This window comes from Anguilla rostrata, chromosome 10, assembly GCF_018555375.3.
Source record: "Anguilla rostrata isolate EN2019 chromosome 10, ASM1855537v3, whole genome shotgun sequence".
NCBI lineage: Eukaryota > Metazoa > Chordata > Actinopteri > Anguilliformes > Anguillidae > Anguilla > Anguilla rostrata.
The window spans coordinates 40,922,203-40,947,010 of NC_057942.1; the positions used below are offsets into that span (position 1 = coordinate 40,922,203).

A 24,808-nucleotide genomic window follows, 5' to 3' on the forward strand; every position below is an offset into this window, starting at 1 on the left:
AATACCGCCTCGCGGATATAAAATGTCATCATTTTATCCTATTAAACATTTGTGTGAAACTTTGTCATAATTAGCATATGAATTCTTGAGTTATGGCCAAAAACGTGTTTTGTGAGGTCACAGTGACCTTGACCTTTGACCTTTGACCACCAAAATCTAATCAGTTCATCCTTGAGTCCAAGTGGACGTTTGTGCCAAATTTGAAGAAATTCCCCCAAGGCGTTCCTGAGATATCGCGTTCAGGAGAATCGGGACGGGACGGATGGACGGATGGACAACCTGAAAACATAATGCCTCCGCCCACGGCTGTGCCGTCGCGGAGGCATAAAAAGCACCGAAAATAACGCTGAACCTTCAAACGCGTTGTCAGTATGCAGGGCCTGTTCAGAGTGAACCACAGTGTGCAAGAAACAGGGAATACACAGCAGCTTCCTGTAGAGTGAAAACATCCTTTTCCCCCCCCTGTAATCGGGGACGACATCTCAGGTACCAGTGAAGGACCCACGTTTGTGGGGGCTTAGGAGTAATCTCCCCACATTATTCTAAAGCCCAGGACAGGGCTCCACATTACACAGTAAATCTCGCCGTGTGATGTAAAATGAATCTGCACTGAGGACAAATTGGAAAGAAAAGAACAAACATAGCGCTGGTTTTATTGAATGCTCAGGCCCTGCATCTAAATGTTTGCACAAAGTGTATTTGCTACTGTCCGTTGCGTTACAAGAAAAGTTGATTTTTACATATTCGTGACATTTACTTGACATTCCGGATAAAAAATTAATTCACAAAACTGAAGCGTTCACACTAAATAAATATCACCCCCTAGAATGCAAATGTGTTTAAAAACCACATGAAAGGTCCGTTTTACCATTTAGGTGCCTTGATCTGTTGATCAGCTATTCATTATATGATGTTACAAATTCACAACAGGAGATGTAAGTTCAAGAAGCATTTTAAATTCAGCATTCCCTCGGACTCTGCAACGAGATAAATAATGTATCGCCACCGGTTTTGAAGTGCCCGTCTTTCGCCACGGTACCATTTCATTTGTAATACATTTAATTTGTGTGACACAATTCACACAGCGGATGCGCTCGGTGACACAACAGGTGACGGTGTGCGAGAGATTTACCCTCATCTTGATCTGCGGTCAAGAGCTGGATAATATTTACAATAGAATATATGAATACGGTGCCTTTCATCTTATTTTTGGATCTTTAAGCACTTCAAAAAAAAAAAAGGTGGTGGTGGGTGTGCGTGGGTGTATATGTGTATGTGTGTGTTTGTGTGTGTGTGTGTGTGCAGGGAAGGGGGGGTGGATTCATTGCAGCCTCCACCCCCACACATCAAAGTCATTCTTATGCCAGAAAACTTGCCACACATCTGTGGAGAGAGTTATTACATCGATTAAACTGGGAAATTATCACTTACAGATGCCCAGACTAATAGAGTCGGTGTCGGAATTTGGCCCGGACAGAGGGGACCCCTTTACCATTTGTTATTAGTGTCATGGGATCATTTCCACAGTAAACCTCAGGAGCTCAGGTTTAACTTTTAACCTCGGCTTTTAACCTCCTACAGCACATGACATCACTGCTATTTCTCCTTCACTGTATTGAAAAATTTCAAACAGATATACTGCGGCTCTGGTCAGCATAATTCATCATTACGAAGAAGCAAGCTTTACTAACACTGAACACAATACGAAAAACGTAAGCACCATTTTCTTGACAAGCCTGTACGCTCAATGTTCAAGTTCTATTAACGACCTTTAATCATACTCACCATCTCTTCTGTTGAGCTTGGCGAATCCAGGGCCATGTATGTTGGACAACTGTGACGAGCTGTTGAACGAAGACTGAGGCAGACTCGAGACAAGATGGCCGTCACAATTATCTGTTCGGAGAGACGCAAAGAGCCATTCAACAACAGAGCCGCATTGCTTACCCGCACTGTTTACATCTGACAAGGTAAATTACATGGCAAAGTCATAAAACTACATATTTTCTCCCCCTACTCCTGTGTGGCTCAATCAATAAAGGCCCTTACCCACAAGCACAGCCACAGAGTCTTGCCTAAATGGCGTGGATATGGCTAGTTTTAGCCTGGACTACCATATTGGACCATGTGCCCCATACTGTGCAGAGCCCCGGGCAGCACAGGGCGCGTTTGGCGGGTCCGGGTGAGCCTCACGCCGCTGAAATATGAATGTTTTATGATATTCATGAAGTTGCGCGGCGGAGTATTCCGGAGTGGGCCTTATCATTCCGGAACCCGACCGTCCTTGTCAAACGGGCCGAGCCCGGGGAAATTCAGAGACTTTCCCTCAGAGTAATAAAACGCAGCGCAAAAACGGTGTCGCAGTGCGCCTTTTATACAGTCTTGACCCCTAAAAGACATTAATAAAGATGTGGAATAACATTTGTATTCCTTCACGGGAATGTCGGTGATTTCGCTGTTCAGAATTTGATCGAAAAGCGAACTTTTTTTAACTGATCTGTTCAGTGAAACTGAAGTTGTGCCGTTGCTGTTGCTGATATTTTTATGACAACTGCTGAAGTAAATTATACTGATACAGTCACTCCATTTCTGATTGCCACTGTCTTAGCTACCTCTTTCAACATTAAATATATAAATACATGAGGAAGATTGTGCTTAAAGGGTTACTGCATAACTCACCAGGCACTGAATATCTTATTTAATTTAAATCAAATGCAATTCTTAACTTTGCTTTCGAATTCACTATGGACTTCCCAATGATCAAATTGCCAGTGTACCCATGGGCAAGGCACTGAACCTGAATTGCTTCTGTAAAATATCCAGCTGTGCAAATGGATTATATGTTAAAAAAACAAAAGTAAGCTGTGGAAGTCGTTCTTGAACTAGAGCATCTGCTCAATTAATAAAATGTAATGTAATGTAAATTAATACATTATTCTACCATTATAAAGTATAATATGCCCTTAAATAATCACTGGAAAAACAACAAGACTTTGTAATATTGTTTTTTTCACAAACAATAAGACTTTTTTCCCCCCACAGAGGTAAACATAAATGATCATTTGTGAGGGATTGAAAAAGCAGCACTTTTTAGTTTCTTCAGCAATTTTAAGGATTGTGCACACTATTTTTGGGCTGAATAAAGGTCATGATGTATATTTCAGTAACTATGCTGGGAAAAAAAGCTTTTATGTACCTCTAACCATTATTTTAAGTACTGTCAATGTTGGAAGGGAAGTGTGGAATAATACGGAACATTTTTCACTCAAGCAAATTATCTTTTTTTTTCATTGTTCTGTTTTGGGCAGAATTACTGTTCGGTAGGCTGAAATGACAGAGCAGTCCATGAGACTGAAAATAAGGAAACATTTGGCTCATTCAGATGCTTTTATGAAAGTATTGTATTTTCTCAGTCTCTGAGTTCCCTTTTTTCCTGTTAATGTGTGTGTGTGTGTGTGTGTGTGTGTTTGTGTTTTTGTGCTGTTTGAAATATGTGGTTTGAATACTTAAAACATGAGGCTTGTTAAAATATAGCACTACAAACACAGGCTCGCAACTTGAAAGTACATTTGATGGTGGCTGTATATTAAAGACTTCAAGTTCTTGAAACAACGTGTTTGGACCAACAATGCCTGAATATAGTCTCAATAAAACAAGGGCCATTCTGTCTTTGCTCATAATTTGCATTACCATTTTCAAGGAGTAATATCCATTGGAATTATTATGGGCCTAACTGTGCAATAATGTTGTAAGAACTCAAACAACACTCCCGCATGCAGCACGGAGGTTAATATTTATGACAAAAAGTATGTAATTATGTATGAGACAAGGAGCTTTGGAGTCTATGAAACCCAACTGGAATATGACTAGGCCAGTTACACGTTGATTATTATAGTAAATGAAAACTATTCGCAGACTTTAGTCTCATATTTAATCAAACATCATCTTGGGAAAACATTTTCCAGGTCCTCCTAACAGAAACTAAGATGTAACATAAAATATATAATACATAACCACAGCCCATATTCCGTGAGCAGACTTCACCAGAAGCAACAATGGAAAGAAAATAGCCACTGGGTAATTTACCCAGGAATCTTGTGAATAAGAACATCCATCATTATGTGGAAATTCAAGGCAGCATACATGCTCATTTGCTTTAAATTGCCTCCACATTAAGAAACACAATGGCCTGAATTGAACATTCATCATGCAAAAAAAAAAAGTTAAATAAGTTGCAGTTAAAAATTATTTATGAAATATACATCAGTCCCCATCTTCTGCTCTGGCTTCAGAAAAATGTGGACATAGCCTCTTTCTCCCTGATTACTGCAAATAATCTTGCTAAAACTACTTCCTTTTCAAAAACAAAATATACATATAAAAATATAATATAATATGAGTCAAAATTTTCATTAGCTCTACCTCTTTCTTTCATTCCTTTAAGCTTCAAGTGAGGTTTTGATTGCAAGAAAGGAAGGGACCAACCACACGGTGTGTTCCTCAGCCTCCATGCAGGCTGTTAGGCTATTTAACTTTACTCATACACAGGAACATAATTTCATAATTGTCCAGAATATGACTAACTGTAATATCCTCTGATGCAACGATCCACCCTTCGGGAACATGAATAATGTAATTTTCAGTTAAAAAAATACTCAGGCAGCTGTTACCTTGACTGCGATCCACACCAAGTCAAAGAAACTGGTGTGAAAATTCTTCACTAATTGTGAGTATAATTAATTAGCAAATTAATCTATTAAAAATAGATTAATTTGGCACTTGGTTCTGTCTAATTCAGGTAACAGAAGAAAAAAAACAACCTCAGTGCCACAGTTCTACTAACATGGAAGCCGTCTTCCCACAGAGGTGCCATCCCACAAGCCAATCACATCGCTTGAAAAAATAAATGTCCATCTATGGTTGTATCACCTGAGGGGTTAGCAAATCTGTACATACCTAAAGTTCCCTTAAACATAACATTAATCATTATGAAACATGTGTATGCCGTAGACAGATGTACTTGTGTTTCTACCTGTGTTTCTGACGGACTGTATAAATGAATCTCCACATGAGGACAAATAAAGCTCTAATCCAATCTAAAATTGCCAAAGAAAACAATAACCACTTGAAAATCCTCTCAGACACTATTATCCTGATATTTTTTAATAGCTTGCCAGGGGATAGGCCTATACACATACAGTACTGTATCTAAAGGAATGACAGTTAAATGTCAGGAATTAACTGATGAACCAGCAAAAAAAGGAATGAGTGTTATGTTGTGCAAATAGGTCTAAAAGCTTTGCGGTCAGTTTAAATGAGACCCTTTGCATCACTATCTGTCAATATTGTTATTCTAATGCACATGCATACAAACACACTCCTCCTACACACTACACAGTAACATTTCCAGTGTTATTCAGATAACATTTGGTCCCACTCTGGTTTGGTCCACAGTGGGACCAAATGCTATCTGTCAGAGTTGAATTAACACTGTTAGAGTTGAATTAAAACTGGACATTTTACATTTTTACATCTTTAGTAAATAAATCTGACAGCTTCATAATATAATTCTGACCCTGAAATGTTTCATGTGTTAATTCAAGACAAACGTAATTAATCAGTGTCAACAAAACACAAGAGAGTGCAAATTAAGCATTTGTTCATGCCACATCACAGGCTATTCTGATATATCAGCTACTTGCACATTGTGTTGAAATTAAAATCAAATTAACAACTCATTAACAATTGCTGGTTTTCTAACATAATAGCAGAACAATGAACTTGCACTGACATAAAAATCACTGAACGCTGTGTTGTGATAAAGTGTAAAATAATATGCCACGTTAGCATTTTCTAGAGCTGTTTTCCTGTGGAAAAAGTTCTGTTTCTGGTAGATGTCAGCATGTTTTGTTTTTTTCCCGGAATATTTCTCTAGGATAACAAACTTGCTTTTATTCACTTAAAGAACATCAATTGGACAAATTGTAGGCCCACACATTAAGCCCTAAACATATGTGGGGGAGAGCAAACAATCAATCAGCTCTTCTGCATTATAAGGCTCACATTACCGGATTACAGGAAGTATCCTACACACACTTTTACACACACACACACACACACACACACACACACACACACTTGGCGCTTGCATCCTGGAACAGCCGTTCTCTTTTCAAAGGTTCCTAAAGGAGATTCTAATGTCCAATGGGGCTGTAGCAATAAAACTGTTAACAAAACCACACAGGTTTACCAATGAGATTCTCGTTTCTAAATGCGTCCTATTTACAATCACCCAAGCAATACCCACAAAATGACTTCCAGAGTCAATCATAATTGACCCAGATGTGCAATCTCTTCAATACTCTGATCGCACATCACAGTCAGTTATGATCTGGGAAATCTAAACCAAGCTCTAAATAAGATATTTTAGTTACTTCATTGGCATTTAACTTGCCAATTATTAACTTGTCATTTCTCTGATATGGCAGGGTTCATTTTATAAATATAATAAAAAATGTTTCTATTTTCTATCGCTCCCTAATTTGAAATCAACAAAAGCGCCTCCAGTGATGACACCGTTCCAGCTGAACGGGCGTTCTCTGATGCGCTTGCCAGAATGCCAGAGACGGTTTGAAACCACAGGCCACACGGCGCTTGAGAAGAGGGCTAATCTGAACCTGAAGACAGCCATTAATCTCGCCGATGACAGCCGATGGCCTTTTCCGATTTTCTGGCACTGCCCCGGGATATGAAGGGTATGAGTGCAGGGGAAAACCTGCTACACCCTGGGCGGGGTACACCCCAGGCAGGGCACTGCCAGCAGTATTGCGCTATCGCCTCCCCCCCCCGCGCGTCGTAGTTGGCTAACGACCTGCAATGTCTCAACCAAAGGGCCTAGCCTTGCGCTTGTGTCATGTGTATATTTTTAGCCACTTGGGAAAGTCTTTGGGCAGCCCTGCTCTAGCTGTTGAATGGAGGTGTGCTTTGTTAGGGTTGGAGTGAAAACGTACAGGACGGTAGATCTCCAGGAACAGGGTTGTGCAGTTAGGCTGCCACTCGGGCAGATGAACCTGTTATCCCATCAGGATATGAATATAATATGTTTGTTGTCAAATTAATTCATAAGTTTCATGAGAGATCATGTTGTTATTAAAGAAATAAAACAATTAAGCGGGCCTCTTATTAATGCTTGTTAGGCCTGTCCTGGAGGACTATAATCCAGAACCGGGGGGCGACATAGCTCAGGAGGTAAGACCGATTGTCTGGCAGTCGGAGGGTTGCCGGTTCAAACCCCGCCCTGGGCGTGTCGAAGTGTCCTTGAGCAAGACACCTAATCCCTAACTGCTCTGGCGAATGAGCGGCATCAATTGTAAAGTGCTTTGGATAAAAGCGCTATATAAATGCAGTCCATTTCATAATTGGGATACAAATTTGTGCTTGGCTGGGAAAAAGCTAACACAATCCTACAGAGAGAGAAAAACAACATTTCGGGAGCCGTCAACAGCAACTTTGCGGCAGCAGAGCTGAACTAAAATAATCTCATCATAAATTCGACCATTAATTTTCTCAACTTAATCTCGATTTAGTGTTATTTATTCCAATAGTTCTGATAGCTGGATTTCCTGAGCCTCAGAAGAGGAAGAGAACAGCTGTGAATAAAAAAGTCTTAAGAATTCAGTTTTTTAATCAAATTTGAAAGATAAGATATGAGTGCCAACCACGTTGAGCTGGTAAAAACAGTCGCAGTCAGAGTGGGTCTGCGTGAGAATTTATATTCCCTGTGTGCCAGACAAGTTTAAATTAAGTTGTTGTCTGCTTTGCTCAAGCTATAATAAGATATAGGCTATAATTTACAATCCTGTAATGCAGAACATGCTTGGACTCAATCAACATTTGTCTTTAAAATTTAACAGCCGGACAAACACAATGACATTTTCATAAGCGCAAACATGTTTTTGTTCATCTTTGCCCTAATCGAATTATGATATGAAGAAAAATAAACACTTGTATAAAATAATGAGTCAAAATTGATTGAATCTAGGCAAAATGCAAATCAAGGTGAGCCACAAGACTAAGGTACCAACTGAGTGAATTAATTCATAGCCGGCAAGCCATGACATACAAAGAATGGTCATCAAGGATACATGATATAATATCGAATTGAAATAAAATGACACAAAAAAATTTTAGTCATCACATATCACATGTGGAATGAAAGAGTAGAAGTGAAAGTACCTCATAGCTTGTTATGGCTGATTGAGCCAGATGCTGCTGAAATGTATAGTTCCCCTGGGATCCTCGACATGAATTTTTAAGCGTGTTTATAGAGTTAAGCTCAAGCTAAATAAGCACATACCGCTTAATTGCGAGCGACTCACGATGACTGCGCTGACAGGCATGTTTATATAGGGCTACTGAAACGCCTGGGTTTTGGATAACGGTTCATGTGCAGGGTTATGCTTGAGGTTAATGGTAAACTGCACTGCATGACAGGCACATTCAAACCTTTATGCAATATTCCACATGAAACCCAGACCATGAGCAGTTTAACCAGGCACAAAAAAAAAACAGCATTTCTACACAGCGGAGCCAAATTTTATTACGCAGGCAAAGCACCTGCATTTCCCACAGCTCCCAAAGTTATTTGTGGTTTCAATTAATAATTTTTATTTGTTATGGATTTTTGTTTTATTTCAATCTGAAATAACACTGTCTTTTATCGATTACTTTCACTTAACACAGATTTGATTAAATTCCCATTGATTAGGAAAATTCCTTTAGAACTCTTCAATTAAGTGCTCCCCATCCACAGTCAGCCAAGGGCTCTGTTATCCACGTTGGTTAATACACACATTTCAGCCACTGACCGCCATATCGTCATGCCATAAAACATTACACCAATTAATAATAATATTTCCAATGGAAATGGGCGTAATAGCAGTGCTATACCGCAATCTCTATCTCGCAACATTACGCATTTTAATAAATAACCACTTTCAACAAAGCAAAAGCTTAGGACTTGCAGACACCACACGTGTGAGCTGACGACTGTCACGGACTGATGCGTGCTGTATGACAACCCAATCTTTTTTTTTTTTAAATAATCACATGTTCTGAAAGCAACGAGCAATGTGTGAGCAATGATTAGTGATTGGACAAGCCAAAAAAAAAAAACTGTGTGTGATTATGTTGGTAATACTGGACTCAAGCATATCTGGAGGTGCACATTTACCACTAAGGTATCAAACATCCTGCAGTCTTCTCTTTTACAGATAAGAGTAAAATACATTCAGCTACTCAGAAGCTGTCAACTTATGGAAACTGGAATCTGGGCACTTTTTGTGCGCGCCTGCTGGTGACTCACGAAGGCCCGACAGAAAGCTTCAGCATTCTTGGCCTTCGACAGCTCTGACAGCACGGGAAAGTGAGAAAGGTCAACTTTTTTCAAAGCCCGCTGATTCGATAAGGCAGGTTTGGCAAGCTAAATAATGGTCTCCCAGCCCTCTAGAATGTTCCTGTCGGGCCTCCAGAGGCACTGATTTGTCACGTCGTAAAAAAAAAGGCATAACATATCTTAAATGTAGACCAGCGACTCTCCAGCTGATTAAAGGGGATTTTGCGGTTTCTCTTCGATTTTGGTCCTCAGCTTCAACAAAGCGCTCTTTAGACCTTTCCGCGAGAGAGACGTACGCCGCAGCGTGCAACAGGAGAGTCTCGAGTGCTTCGCTTTCACGGCACCACAAAAGGCTGCGTTGACAGCTGATTTACTTTACGTGCGAGTGACTATTCCAACAATCGTCATAAATGCTGCCTCGGGGTCCCCAGACAGTTATTTTTCCTGTCGGGACCTGACACTTAACAATGCGGTGAAATATTGCGCAGGCACAAACAGGAGCCTTTACATTCAGGGAGCGCTCTCCTTTGTTTCTACACGCTAATGAGGTTGCTCTATCACAACAAAGCACGCAACATATTCAACCAGCTCACTATTCTTTTGAATTTCTTTCCTTTAAAAGAAAATGTCCCTTTGTGGTGAAAATACTCAACGGCTGGCATCACTAACGTGTGGTGCAGTTTTAAAATATATCTCACCAATGTATAGTATCACGCAGACTATGATGTTGTGTGGCATTTCTCTGTCTTGATTAACAGTGGGAATCACGCAGAAGCCCTGGCTATATTTATGCTTGTCATTTTAAATTTAAAAATAAACATCTCAAAAGTTGACTGGCCCATTTCCAACACCAGTTAATATCATTCCGGAGAAGAGATCCCATGACGTTCATTTGAACATTTAAAGGAAGTTTACCTCCTGAAGTTTTCTTAATTTGTTAGGCCCCATGTTGCTTCTCCCCCCCCCCCCCCACCCCAAAACAAAGTCAGTCAGGCCCATCTGAAATCTTTCTCTCAACGTGGAACCACAATCTCCAACTGAGGATCTTGGAGACAGACTGCAATTCCGGGGAGGGAGGAGGATGCAGGATAACACTGAACCACTGATGGCGCACATTCTCGACTCAGAGACTTCGGACCACGCGCGACACTAGCTGACTTGTTGCGAGTTGTTTATTGCTTTTGTCTGGCCTCTAATTAGGCATAGGGTGAGATTCACATGAACCAAGCTGCTATGTGATAGCCGCTAATATCTCCCCAACCCTTAATTGTACACATACAGCAACTGTGTGTGTATGTTGCCATTTGTTGATACTGTGGCTTCATAATAGATAGAATGTCAACATATATCAACACCTGCATGGAACACAGCATCAAAAGATATTTCCCAACCCTAATTCTGGTACAGCATACACACGTGGTGCTACCATAGTGCTCTTGCGCACATGGTGATTTTAGATACTGTTCTCACGAAAATGCACAGGTAAATTAAACACATCCAAAGAACAACTTTTGGCTAGATAGTAAATAGCTCTGGACTGTGATTTAAGTTTTCACAGGAAAGGACATATTTAAAGAACACATTTGTATTCCAAAAAAGCATTAAAACACAATGGGTTTGTAAAATCTACAGCCTAAATAAAGTTTCTCTTTAGGTAATGAAAAGTTTGTTAAGTTTTAGGGGTGGAATTTAGAACAGTGGACCTGAGAACAATGTCCAGAAGCCTAGTGACTCAAGCACGCATTCAATATACTGTCATAAAAACATACATGTTCTGAGGCAGTTCCTGGGTCCTAATAACAGAGTCAATACTGCAGTATTTAAATTATTAATTTTTCGATTAAATATTAAACCCTGCATACTTGACAATTTAGCTAGATGATGGCAGGCTATGTAGCATTATTAAATTCTTCATTGTGATAAGAAGATCACATTTGTGAGGATGTCACTGAGAATAATTATATTTTTGATCAAGGCACTAGCGATGTATTTGATTTGCAAGGGCAGAAATCCATATTACAGCTTGGAAACAGGGGAGTACTTGAGTTTAATTCAAGATGGGAAAATAAACCAGTAACTTGGATCTTTAGCTATGCTGACTAACATCTTGAAAAAGTTAACATTTAAATACAGTGCAGTCTGCTTTGTAAGAATCAGTCTTGGATTTGCCACAGAACAAATGGAATGAATAAGTTTGTATACAGAAAACATTTTCATCAATTACAGGCATATTTCATTAAAATAATATAACTGAATAAAGTTTTGTTTGTTTTAACACAGCTTTAAACTAAATAAAGTAGTTATAGCATTGCACACTGAAACAAAGTGCTGTACAGAGAATGTATTATGTTGATTATTCTACAGTCTTGCAGAAAATTTTGATAAATTTCACATCATTACTGTAAACAGAAATGATAGCCTAATACATTTAATAAATGAATGTACTTCATGCACTAGGCAGTGCCTATGGAGTATTGGTTGCTAGGGAATTATATTTACTGTGTTAGTTTCCCCCAGTTTTAAAGATGTAAAACTAACATAGTAAATATGCCCTTGTCTAGTAACCATTACTCCATAGTGCAGAGGTCTTCATTCATGGTCCAAAGATCTTCATTCATGATCCCGGAGAGCCACAGGGTCTGCTGGTTCTTGTTTTCACCTTAACATCAGCAACCAATTCAGACTCAAGAAACCAGGTGAGAGGAGTTATCCGTGTAATCGATCACTTTACTTGATCAAGCCCCTGTCGACTTTCCAGGACCAGGAATGAAGTTCACAACCATAGTGCATGCACAGACAGTGTAGAGTGTGCACATCAGTTCACAATAATGTCCACTACCAAATACTTCCTAAATATACTACAACATGTTTTGACGTCACTATTTTACACTTTATGTTCAAATTTACGATAGTTTCGCTGAAACAGTAGAACATGTATAAGTCTTACACTTTTCCAGCAAAACCATGATAAATCTCAAAATTAAATGGAAAGTAAGGATACCACAAAAATTCATTACAGAGCTAAATAACTCTTCCAGGGTAATCACCTAATCATGATGCATGGGGACTAAGCCAGATAATGAATAATATTCACAAATATTCATAAAAGAATGGCAATAAATTTCAGACAAAGTAATACAAAATATGGTGGGTGAAAGTGTTCTACTCCAAGAGCAAAACACCATCTATAAGGAACTTGTCAGACATACTATGGTAGTATAGATTCCATTCAAATACCATTCTTAAGAGGATTTATTTAAATACTAAATATACCACAGACAGTTACAAAGTTCCACAGATTGTATGTTCCTGATACAATATCACACATTTTTCCAAGGCTTATTTACATGTTGGATTTGCAACCATTTACATAATTAGCACCTTCTTATAAAGTGCAGTTTTGTATTTGAACAAAACGTTTTACACATCTATGGATCTTAGATGTCAGGGTTGAAGTGTTTGCACACCTTATGTGCAACATGCTACTAACTGAATCCTATTTCCAATTTGATCAATTTGCATCAAATTTGGTATGCAAGTACTAGACTATGTGTGCCACCATCTCGGTCAGTTAAACCCATCAACTACTCAAAAAGCACCTCAAGTATATTTGCACTAATAAGCACGTAAATTGGAATTAAATCATGTTTTTTTCATTTGAAATTTACAGTTATGTGTTCAAATAATATAACCACTAGAGCCATGACATTTAAGATTATTTTAGCGTCACTTTTTCACAGAAGATATCCAGAGTTTGCAACCTCTCTGCTTGCATTTGGGTACCAATGGCATGGCTAAAAAAAAAGTAGTGTGTCTGTGGAATTTAAGGATCAGGAAACACAGATTTTCAGGTAATGCTGAATCCTAATTGTTCCACATTTCATGAATGAATTCTCTGTGAATCAATTTGTACATTTATAGGCGCAACAGCAAGCAGCAGTGTGGCACTGTAGAACAACCGATATATTTGCTTTGCGTATTAGTGCATAGATAGTCAGAAATTTACATTTGTCTGAAGGTGAAAGGTGAAACCAAGTCCTTGAAAGATTTTACTGTAAGCCAGTTAGTACTATACTGTAAGTACAGTAGTACAGGCAGATGCAGGATGTTGCGTATGCAATAAGGACATATCTCAATGTAACCTAATCTAAATCTGCCTCTCAAGAAATAACTGCTAAGACAAAAGAACAAGAGCTATTTATATTGGAACAAAATTCAGGCTTATTCGATTCGTGATAAAGTCGACAGAAGCGTTTCAGCATAACTAGCCGATGCTCTATTGGCAACTGTAGGCTATATATAAAACTGTATGATGTTACCATAATGGTTAAAAAGGATCAGGCATTCGCAGAACCTCTATCCACAGCTAAAACGGCAGCATTCATTGTGAAAAGGCAATATGCCAAAAGCTTTAATCTTTCCAGACACAAACACATTTGTGGCAAACATAAAGAAGCAGAGCAGAAAACTGGAAGTAATTGTTTTCTGCAGGAGACCAAAGAGCCAATAAGCTGTAGACAAGTGATGACTCCCAACCAGCACAATGCACATTTAGCAGAACATTCATTGGAGTTAATGCCCAGCGCTTTCCATTTGTGACCGGCAGCAAAACCAAAAACTACACTGCAGATTGATGCTACCAGTTGTTTTATAAATCTCTCTTTCTTCCCACAAGTTCAGGCATGAACAGTTTATGGCGTAGCAGATATTTAGAACTGAATCTTAATGATTAATCTTCAATGTATCACCAAAATCAATGGATAGTCTCCTTTTACCCCCAAAAAGAAACTTCCCTAGATGTAGGCCATGGAAGCCCCAAACTGCCATCTTTAAACTAAGTTGAGCTGAAAAAAAATGTGTTAATAACAATAACATATTTTTTTGTTTGGGAAAAAAAAACCCTCAGTAGTGTTATCCAAATGGCAAGTCGTCACCTGAATTGAGAAGAGAATAGCACATTCATAGTTGTGCCCTGCAATGGACTGGCAAACTGTCTCTCACTCAATGCATGCTGGGATAGGCTCCAGCACCTCCCGCAACCCTGACCAGAATAAGCAGTTACAGATAATGGATGAACGGACATTCATAGATACATTGGGCCTCATTCATGAAACATCTGTACGATCACATTTGATCGTAAACTGTGAGTAAGAATGTTTCCAAGAACATTTCAGCATTCACCTTTTTTTTTTTTCTTATCTGTATTTGTTAATGGCTGTTTCCTTATGCTAATCGCATAAACAGGATTGAGCATAAAATTTAAATCACATGCACCTGGGATATGCACAAACAAGGTCTGCACATGTGTCAAAGTTCTGAAATGCCTCCATCAGCACTGTACAGGTTTGATAAGTTGTGAATAGTTTCAGGAGGTCCAGTGTTGAGACGTTATGAAGATGGAACACTTGGTGGCAGCAAATTTCAATGTTAAGTGTCTGTTCAATTTCTTTCATGTTAATAATTCAATAAAGGAATATTATTTTCTTTTGCTCATGACAATGCATTCACAAGCTAGCTGGATACCGACTGCAGCTAAACCACTGGCATCAAACCACAATCATCAAACAAAAATGATTTTGGGAGAGTTAACTGTATATTCACTAAGATTATTCATCTAACTAGAGTAGTCAGTGATACGACAAAATGCTTATTTTATATATGACTGCAATCCTGAGTGTGTGGGTGCTGGTGCCAGGCAGGATCAATATTACTGTTTATATTGCGAAATGAAACAGTTTTTTCACAGCAGCAAAGCTTTTACAGAAATTCCAAAACAAATAATAACACACTAATTTATTTTAATCTGCTAACGTACGCTTTTTTTCCAGCAGCCGTGCTCATTACTGCGGGTAAAGCGCATCGATGTCGAGCCGATGGCGCCGTTTCAGTCAAAGCCCCATTGACAGTCGACAATTATATCCAGTATTATTGCTCTCGGCGCTAATGTTGCCCTGAGAGAGGCCGATTAACGCAGTTGAGTCTGCTGAAAGTGTCAGCGATGAGCGAGTTCTTCCATGAGTCACATGGTTCATCAGCTGTTTTGTTGTTATTACATCACTGGAAGTGGGTGGAAAGGTAAAGCAGTGGGTAGCGCGATCACCTCACAGTGCCAGGGTCCCAGATGTGGGATCAGACCTCTTGAGTGTGTTGATTTTGTATGCATGAACGTTGGGGGAGTTTTTTTTTTTTGTTTGTTTGTTTGTCTGTTTCTTTGTTTTTGTGGGCTTTTTGGTGTGGCACTCCAATTTCCCCCCACAGCCCAAGGTCAGTTTCAGGTTAATTGGCATATATGCATTGTTATGCACCTGTATGCCCGTGTGTGCCCTGTGATGGAGTCACATCCCTTCCAGAGTGTGGTCTGTAACATTGGTCGTGGTCCAGTGCTAGGATCTAGTGCTAGTGGTGTTACTCAGTAAGAGTGATCCTCTGGTAAAACAATCGATCATCAATCAATCGATCAAGGCAATTTTTTCATGTTCACATTTTCTCTGCGCTTTGAAAGAAATTTAAATTTTGAACATAGCATCTTCAGTGATTCATGGTTTCAGTAAAATAGGCAATGAATTTAGTTCTTTCTATCATAATAGCACAACTTTAATAAGCAGCTAATATTCACTAGTTATAGTAATTTAAATTCGTATCTAAACGAGCATCTACCATTTTGAACTACTGAACAGACATTAGATTTTATGCCTAAACTATTTAACATTTACTTTGAACACACTATAGAGAATCATACCACAGTTTTTTCTTTCTTTCTCTCTTTTTTCACTTACGGTACCAAACGATTTATTATTTCCTTCAGGAACAGCATTTCCGGTTGTCTCTGCACGAGGCACTCAGTTATTGATTGATGAAACATCACGAATTGATCCGAAAGGATCAATGTAAAAAAAAGGAAGATTATGTGACTTTATGTGGTTTTGTATACCATGCAAACCGCGCATAGAACAAAACATTCACTGATCAGTACCGTTATATAGAAACTGCATTATAGCTATGTTATAATAACATTTCTCGTGACTTACTGTGGCTCATTCTGTAGACGGGTGAACAAAACAGTACCACCTTTTTGCTCAATAATGCGACAATCAATGATTTAACTACTCTGGCGGCAAAAACAATTACTGTCACAACTGCCCATTAAAAGGAACTTTATATTGATAAAATTCTTCAGCTTGGAGGACGTTAAATGATCTCCGCACCGATCTCACTCCGAAGGAAAATATTTGTCCTGCGGTATGAAGACTGTGCTAAACAACTCGCTGAAAATTAATAATTTCTGTAATAGTTATTCGGTGTTTTACGAATGTCATTTTAATGCAGTGTTTTGTCTTATTATTATTATTATTATTATTATTATTATTATTATTATTATTATTATCCTAGTATGCGGGAACGTTAACACAAGAAGCCATTCTGGCACATGCAGCGGTCCCGAATATGCAAATATATGTACAAGAGATTGTGGGGGTGGGACTAAAGAACATATAGTTTTTGTCAACATCTGGGAATATTCTGCTAACGTCCATAACATTATTTGCAATTTAAACAACTTCTTCCCCGATTACCCAATATTCTGCGCTCGCAAATAAACCGGCTACCTTTACGCAGAAAACCATGCGTTCAAACTCAATATACAGTGGCTCGCAACATATTCATATTAGTAAGCGCATATATCCATACTTTGTGGTAAGTATCCACGTTGCACACATATGTATACATAATACAAATCGGCAAAGTGATTCCAGGAGTAACTGACATAGAAATTAAGTTGATGAAGAGCGAACTTATTTCCCTGATATTTAAATACTTTCCAAGCTTTTTCGATTATGGTTCAATGCACTGAATGAACCGCAGTGAATCAATATTTTTAGAATAGCGCCGATACTCACCATTTCCATATGCTCCGGTCAGGCAGTAAGTGATACAGGACAAAAGTGCAAACATCCCGGTGTGCTTTTCGAGAGCAAAACCCATTTCCAATAAAAATGTCACGAGAGGAGTCTCTTCCCTTCTCTCGCGCCTCTACGCGTATCGCTCTACTGCCTTACCCCAGCGCGGCTCTCTCACGCCATCCTGCTGCTGAATGCATTTTAATATACTCTGCATGTTCCTCTCAGACACACCTACGGTCCTGCCTCCGCCGAAACGACCCAGGCAGAAGTAGCCTACTCCGTTTTGTGAAACTGCGCTGAGAATTGAGCTGTTTTAGTGCGCAATTTCATGATATATTGCCCTGGCTAAACCCCTTGATAACAGTGGACCTCCGCAAGATGTTTTCGCGACGCCCTCCAGAAAGTAGGGCGATTTGACGGCACAGGTGACACGGTTGGTGAAACGTCTATATATTATTTTTCAATTCCCCCATTTTCAGGAACTTGGCTGGCTTGCGCAGTTACTGTGACAGGTAAAACGAAGTCTCAGAAATTACTGACAGGAGAGCGATATGGAGAAGGGCTTGAGGCAGTCGCTTAATTGAACACGTTGGTAGACAGTTTCCAAGTTCAGCTTCATCGGTAAAGTGGATGAGACCAAGGATAATCGACTGACCAAGATAGAACAATCGAAACAAGTGAGTGCAATAAGCTCTTTGGAGTGTGGGTCACTTGTGTCAGTGTTTGCTGTCAATGCCTTGGGTAGCAGTATCTCTCCAAACTTCCTTTTCAAATTGAAGACATTTTATGTCTATTTTGTGAAAAATGGGCCCACAGGGGGCAAAAATACGGTCAACGTGTCAGGGTCGAAACAGGATGAGGATTTAATAGCCTTGATTAAAAATGTCCCATTTAAATTTCCCCCCTCACTGGCCTCGCAAATGTATGGCTGGACACAAGACTTTATGGCTCCCCAAAAAAGCAGAATGAATTCTGAAGTGCACTGAAGCATCTTTTATGCTCAAGTTCAGCCAAACGGCTCCAAACTCTTTGGATCATCCTACGGCAAGACGGTGAACCCAAACATACTGCGAAAGCAACAAACTGGTTTTTCAAAGCCAAATGTTAGAAGATTCTTGATTGGCCAAGTCATGCACCCAAGCTGAATTCAATTCAGTTCTTATGTTTAAGGCAACTAGCCCCAGAAACAAGCAGGAGCTGAAGATGACTGCAGTACAGGCCTGGCAGAGCATCACCAGAGAAGATAGCATAGGTGTTTTATATGTATGTATATATATATATATATATATATATAAGCAGCTGGCATTATAGCTGTATTATAGCTATCGAATGTGACAATGTGTGACATACATACTTTCCCACTTTTGCAGTGGATAAACAAGGCAATTTGACTACACCTAATGTACTCATTATGCGCGTGTTATTTGTAACGTGCTGTATTTATTAGCAGGTGTCTCAGCATTGCCGTCATGACTGTCAGGACACAGACAGATGTGCATACGTGTCGCATTTACAGGTAAGAGCAAAACAATCTGACGGCTGATCGGGTTGCCACGGGGATTTTTCGCCCCGGGAAGTAAATGCTGGCTTCAGACCAATCAAACCGCAGCATATTCAGAATTCTGACTGCTCATGACGGGGGGGGGGGGGGGGGCAATAAAATCCATTACCAGGCAGGCGTGAGACACCAGACAAAAACCGGAGGGAAACCAAATCTCAACAGCCTTACTGAGAAAAGCTTCATCAATGGCTTTATAAAGACATCAGGTTTGTATACACACACATAGCCTTGAGTTCTCCAGCACACTGACCCCCCTTCTGTGTGTTTCTGACAGTCTGCAGCACCACATCTGAACCTCTGCACCCCATTCAGGTGGTCCTTCTTTGGCCTTGGTTCAGTAAGTGCAACGCAAAAACACACTGTGAGATTTCCAGTGTTCGTTTAACCCTGGGAGATTACACACGAGTCAAATAGAGACCATACTGTGTGTGTGCTCTGCAAGAGGTGATTTAACACTGAACATCTTACTGTGCCTAACACAGCTTGGCGAGTTCAGAATTCACCATAATGTGTTGTCTCAAGGTCTCAGTTGCCAAACTGAGTTAATGAAGAAAAAGAGAAAAATGTAAATTAATTTGTAAGTCAAAGTTAAGGTTAAATATTGATTGCATAGAGACCATACCACCCTCCGTCTGTTTGTTTGACACACTCACTATTGGAAGCTAAAATTTGAAACACTAAAATTTAGTTAATTACATTAATATCACTCTGAATTGCAAAAATAATTATAATGAGACAGGGATGGCAGATGATTTTACTATTTTTCTACTAATGATCTGTTGGTGAACATACCAGGCAGTCTGCAAACTACAAAAAATATACAGCAACAAATTTGCTTGTGCGATGGCCTTGCAACTTAGTTCGCAACAAAGGTTTGATGCAATTATAATTTATAGCCATAAAGTGTGGAGCTAGAATAGCTGAGGATCAGGAGAGGGACCACGCCTCAGACGCCACTTTCAACAGCGAACAGCTGCTCAGTAAACAAACCGCCCGCGTTCACTTGACGTTGTGATACCTCACCTCGCGCGAACGGCTCCTTAAGACCCGCCGTTCTAACCTTCCCCCGCATTCCGTGCGCCCCGCGGTCGTGACGGCAGTCCCGTCGTACAGATGGTCCGCGCCGCCCGTCTCTTCGCGCAATTAAACACTGTCATTCGCAAATTCATGAGATTTAAATAAATAATAAATACATTTTAAAAAGAACATCTTGCCTGCAGGACATATCAGAGACCTCAGCTTGCAGTTTTTGGAAAGCTTCGCTGATGATTATCAACTTACCTCGCAGCCAAGGGAAAGCTGGGAATCGTAGTCAATGTCAGTTCTCATCCTTTCGCTGCCCTGCATTACAGTATTTCACATTTAGTCAGACTAATTAAATCAGACAGAATTAATTTTTAAAAAAGACCAGCAGTCCTATCCCACTGATTTACCACCCACTCTTATGTACCCAGTAGTCATTTTATTAGCTAACCAGCTTGCTTAGTCTAATCTATAGATTTACAGAATTTAATAGCAAATTATTAAGAACACAATGCCTCTATCAAAGTTAAATATTTCTGTTAAAATATTCCATCTCTCATATTAGCAATATTTCTTTCTAGTAAGCAGACACTCCCTGTCTATACACAACAACATTGTTTAAAATAATGCCATAATAAATATATTGATACTCATATCTCATTGTGAAGGGTGCGTATTAATTCCAGTTAATATTATCAGTGCAGGCTAACTGAGAAGTGCTGTAACAATTACAGCAAAGAGGCCGTACAGCAGGAGCTTGATGGATAAGTGAATGCTTAATGCACTGGGAGCCAATGAATATGGAAATTAAGAGGCTGTTTGAAGAGGTGAGTTTCCAGTCTGTCAGAATATGGCCAGTGCTAGTGCGGCCTTGCCTGCTGTACATCTCTCCTTCCACCACTAGGGGGCAAGGTCAGAGAAGAGCCACGATTGGAGTTGATAGCATGACTTCATAAAACAAATCACAATTTGGGGGTGGTAAATTCATAACTGGAACAGCGGTAAGAAAACACTGTTGCTGAGCATTTGAATCACTTGGAGGGTTTCCCTGCTTTAACTCCAGGAATAAAGACTTCCCTTAGATAAAGCAGAATTAAATCATTTCTACCCAATGCCATTTTATGCACCTTAACCACATCACGCGCAATAGCGCAAATGTTAATTAAATGAGCCTTGGATTATGTTAGCTTCAATTATATTAGAACATTTCTCAGTTTGATTGCATTAGCATTTATTACAAAATCAGGAGGTCACGGGAAAAAAGTACCATTATCCCACTGTGTGGACTTCCTTCAATTTTATCTCTCATTCCCACTAAACACTGCTGAGAAGCTGTGAAACTTTCACTCCACTGCTCATGGTTGATTTTTCCCTTCTGCCACGGTTTCATCAATATCTTCACACAGAAATACCACATCAACAGGCCAGAACTTGCATCATGTTTGGTGACCAGTCCTTTATGATCAGTCATTGACGATCAGGTGAATTATGGCAGTTATGTATTCTTAAAACACATATTTGAAAAGTGTTTCAAATAAAAGTTTGAGGAGGTGCGACTTCCTTGGGAAAGCTCAGCCTGTCTGGTTCAGTCTTCATAGACTGTATTAAAGGTGGAAGATTACCCATTTAATTTTACTGTGGTAAAGAGCCCATTACAGACTTTTGGCTCAGAACCGCCTCTAGAAAATGAAATGGAGGTGAACGCATTATACGTGACAATCACTCGATTCTCGAGAGAAAATTGTTTGCGGTTTTGTGCTCGGCACACACTGTCCACCCCACTCTATGTCATAACTTTTATCCGTGTAATCAGTCCTTTATTCTTATGAAAAATTGTATTAAGAGTGCTGAAAGCGTGGCTCCATTTGCTGCTATGTCACACCCAGCTTATTACAGAAAATTTCTTTGCAATGTCTTGGGGTTCTGCCAATTCGCATCTTCAGTATGAGAAGACTAATGATGCATGCGCTGGACATGAAGCCAAGAATTAGATATGCAAGCAAAGTATGGGTATCACCGAACACCAGATCACTAGGGGCTCAATAGGACACAATGAGGCTTATAATATGCAGAAAAATACAAGTTTATTCTCAGAATGAGGTGAGACAAAATGTCTGATGGCATATGGTTAACTTCTGTTGAGAAGTTATGATGAAGAAATTCATTCAATCGGTAAAACACACAGTCAACCATCCAAAATGCTAAAATTCAAATAAAAAAATCTTAAGCCAACCAAGTTCAAATACTGTATCTGCCTATTGCACACACAAACAAGTGTTTGGTCACATCAAAACAGTGATATCTAGTCTGCTTCACCAGTCCCTATTGGCGTAATGATTGAAGGATCCTGCAAAGTTTCCTTGTTTGATGGTGAGGAACATTTGAGGTGTCTTCCAATCAAGATAATTTGAATAGCCTAAAGAATAGAGAGAACAACAAGCCATGCTACTGCCTAAATTCTCTCATTTTTGATCACAGGAAAAGGTTTTTAAAAGTTATTTCATGCTAAAATGAACCCTTGAACTTAAACTACTGTAAGTAGGTAGGTGTGTATTTTTTTAATCCTACGAAATGTGATTTCTGAAAGCTGGTAATTGTCTGTGGGGGAAAACAACTGTGCTTAAGCAGCTACAAGTGCCTACTGAACTTTGTGGACACACAGACCGAGAGTCAATCAAAATTAATGTTAACTTCGAGATAAAAATAAAGGCAAGCGCTATTTTATTTTCCCCAACTGTAGTGATTAGAGGACTTGCCATTAAATGTTTGTTATGACGCTGACAGTTTTATTTTTTGTTAGTAAACACTGAAGACAAATGTTCCATTTGAAAACTACATAGCTGTAGTGGCACACATGAAGTAATCACTCTTCATTGATGACAAAATTGTTTGGTGGATTGTCCTATCACAATAATGTTTAACCACACACGACTTGACTACACATATGTGTAGTTATGCTAAACCTTGAACAGACCTTTCCGGTCGCTGGTGTCAATGGAACAATGAATGTTAAGCACAATTTCAAAATATAACAGGCATAGTACAGTTCTCAGCAAAGACACCGTATTGCATTAATGTACAGTTAGCGCAAAGTTGACAGGTTAAGTTTTTCTTTTCAAAGCAAAGTTTTCCTTTTAAAAGTTAAGTGATAACCTGACAGCGAAGAACAGTGGAATTTACAACGTGTCACATTCGGTCCGACAGGGAAACGGATTTGTCTCGGTCACGCCGGCTGGTGGAGAGAGCACGCGCACCTGGGCTGCGTTAACCAATCAGCGCAGGTGCTTAAAGGTGTGTTCCTCTCCACAGTCCAGGGGCCGGGACCGGGAGCACACACCGAGAGAGCGAGATTGAGTTTTTGTACGTTGGTGCACAAGTCGGCTGAAAAGTTGGCCAGCTGATCCCAGCAGACAGCTGAAAAACTGTCGCTGGGTTTTTACTTTCTTTTGACTTCGTTATTTTAGTTTATTGTTTTAGTTTATTATTTTCACCCAGAACCCCTGAGGAGGAAAGTTGACGTGTTCATTTATTTGATTTTGTGTTTGTGTGGGGTGCTCTCTGTCTCTCTCTCCATGCGGCAACCAACAGTCCCGGAACTGCCGCATCTCCCCCCCAGGGGTGTCACACCGGCGTGTGACTCAATGATTATTGTCTATGTTCCTCAACGGAAAAAAGTAAATTTGGATACCAACAGTTAATTGTGTAGTTAGCCAGGAAACAGCCCAACATTGATCGTTTCCCATGTTCTTCCTGAACTACAGTACTAACCCCTGTACTATTCAACATATGTACTCTGCCCCTCAAATAAAGGCAAAAGATGGAATCACGGTATGTCTTCACAAAAATAATTAATTGGACTGCTAAGCTCCAAATGGAATTAAGGATAAGTCTGACATCTTGTATGTAGCGGAAACAGAGGGAACGCAGCATTCCCAAAACCAGAAAGGCTCAAATGGCCAGTGATTGCTTTTACTGTCTCGGGTATCAGAAAATATTTTAAACGAGCTCAAGGGTCATGCTCTGGAACTGTAGCTCCATTACCCTTCTCCAAAGCATGACAACCCAATGAGTGGTGATTTTGCTAAATAGCTTATTTTTTTTCTTTAATTCCACTAAAATTCACTGAGTTACCACTTGTCACATTGTTTGATTGTGAGTCAAATTTAGAGACAGAAGCCTGGGGTACATACAGCACGTTCACATAATGTCAATAGTGACTAATGACTTGACTCTCGTTGGAATTAGTAATTAATTTTCATGGTACATTAAATTAAATTTGGTTCTTACAATGCTCATGAAACTCATTGTTTGTTTCCAGGTTTATACGTTTCCAGAAAATGTTGAGAGGGCCAAGGAAACTTTTCGGGAAATTATTGATTTCTAAATCTAGTTATCTGATATCTCTTCTCATAATATTTACTGTAAGCCAAACCACCGTACATATATAATGACATCATGGATCAATTCAATCAAATAATCTCCAAAGCAGCAACAAGATGGTAAACTAATCACCATCAATGATTAAATGTCAAATCCGATCACATGCGATCTTCAGCAAACAATCTTCCCACCAGTCTTCTTATAAGTGGTTCATCTCATTATAGAAGGCAACTCAGAGTTACTTTAGTGGTGTACGATGGAGCAGTGTCTGAAACACAGTGGGAAATTTATGAATGACTGAATCCCCTTACATCAAAATGGAATATACTGCAATATATTGTGAATGCATGCACTTTCTGGAAAATATAGTCATAAATACAGTATATTTTACAGCAAAGTATTTATTTAAATGCCGTATATTGCAACATGAAAGTTGAAGGTTACAATACAATGTGTATATTTGTGAAGTTTTGGAATCCTGACAAATATATTTGACTCGTATTTTATATTGATAATTTATTTTACAAAATATATTTTACAATATATTTGCCG

The 24,808-nt window shown here is 39.4% G+C and overlaps 2 protein-coding genes across 6 annotated transcripts in view; both read right to left on the bottom strand.

Moving 5' to 3' along the window:
* Positions 1-17,806, bottom strand: part of LOC135233531 (contactin-associated protein-like 4) — a 56,628-nt gene extending 38,822 nt beyond the window's left edge. The window contains exons 1-2 of one of the 2 annotated variants that reach the window (XM_064297162.1): positions 17,290-17,806; positions 1,786-1,896 (exon numbers count right to left, since the gene is read on the bottom strand). In XM_064297162.1, the coding sequence (XP_064153232.1) occupies positions 1,786-1,896; positions 17,290-17,374 (196 nt within the window). In that variant the 5' untranslated portion in view covers positions 17,375-17,806. The remainder of the gene's footprint in view (positions 1-1,785; positions 1,897-17,289) is intronic. The other variant, XM_064297161.1, reaches the window with a different exon arrangement.
* Positions 17,807-21,941: 4,135 nt separating this feature from the next.
* Positions 21,942-24,808, bottom strand: part of lrrc2 (leucine rich repeat containing 2) — a 43,064-nt gene continuing 40,197 nt past the window's right edge. For all 4 annotated transcript variants that reach the window (XM_064297178.1, XM_064297177.1, XM_064297175.1 and 1 more), the window contains one exon: positions 21,942-24,524. In XM_064297178.1, the coding sequence (XP_064153248.1) occupies positions 24,475-24,524 (50 nt within the window). In that variant the 3' untranslated portion in view covers positions 21,942-24,474. The remainder of the gene's footprint in view (positions 24,525-24,808) is intronic.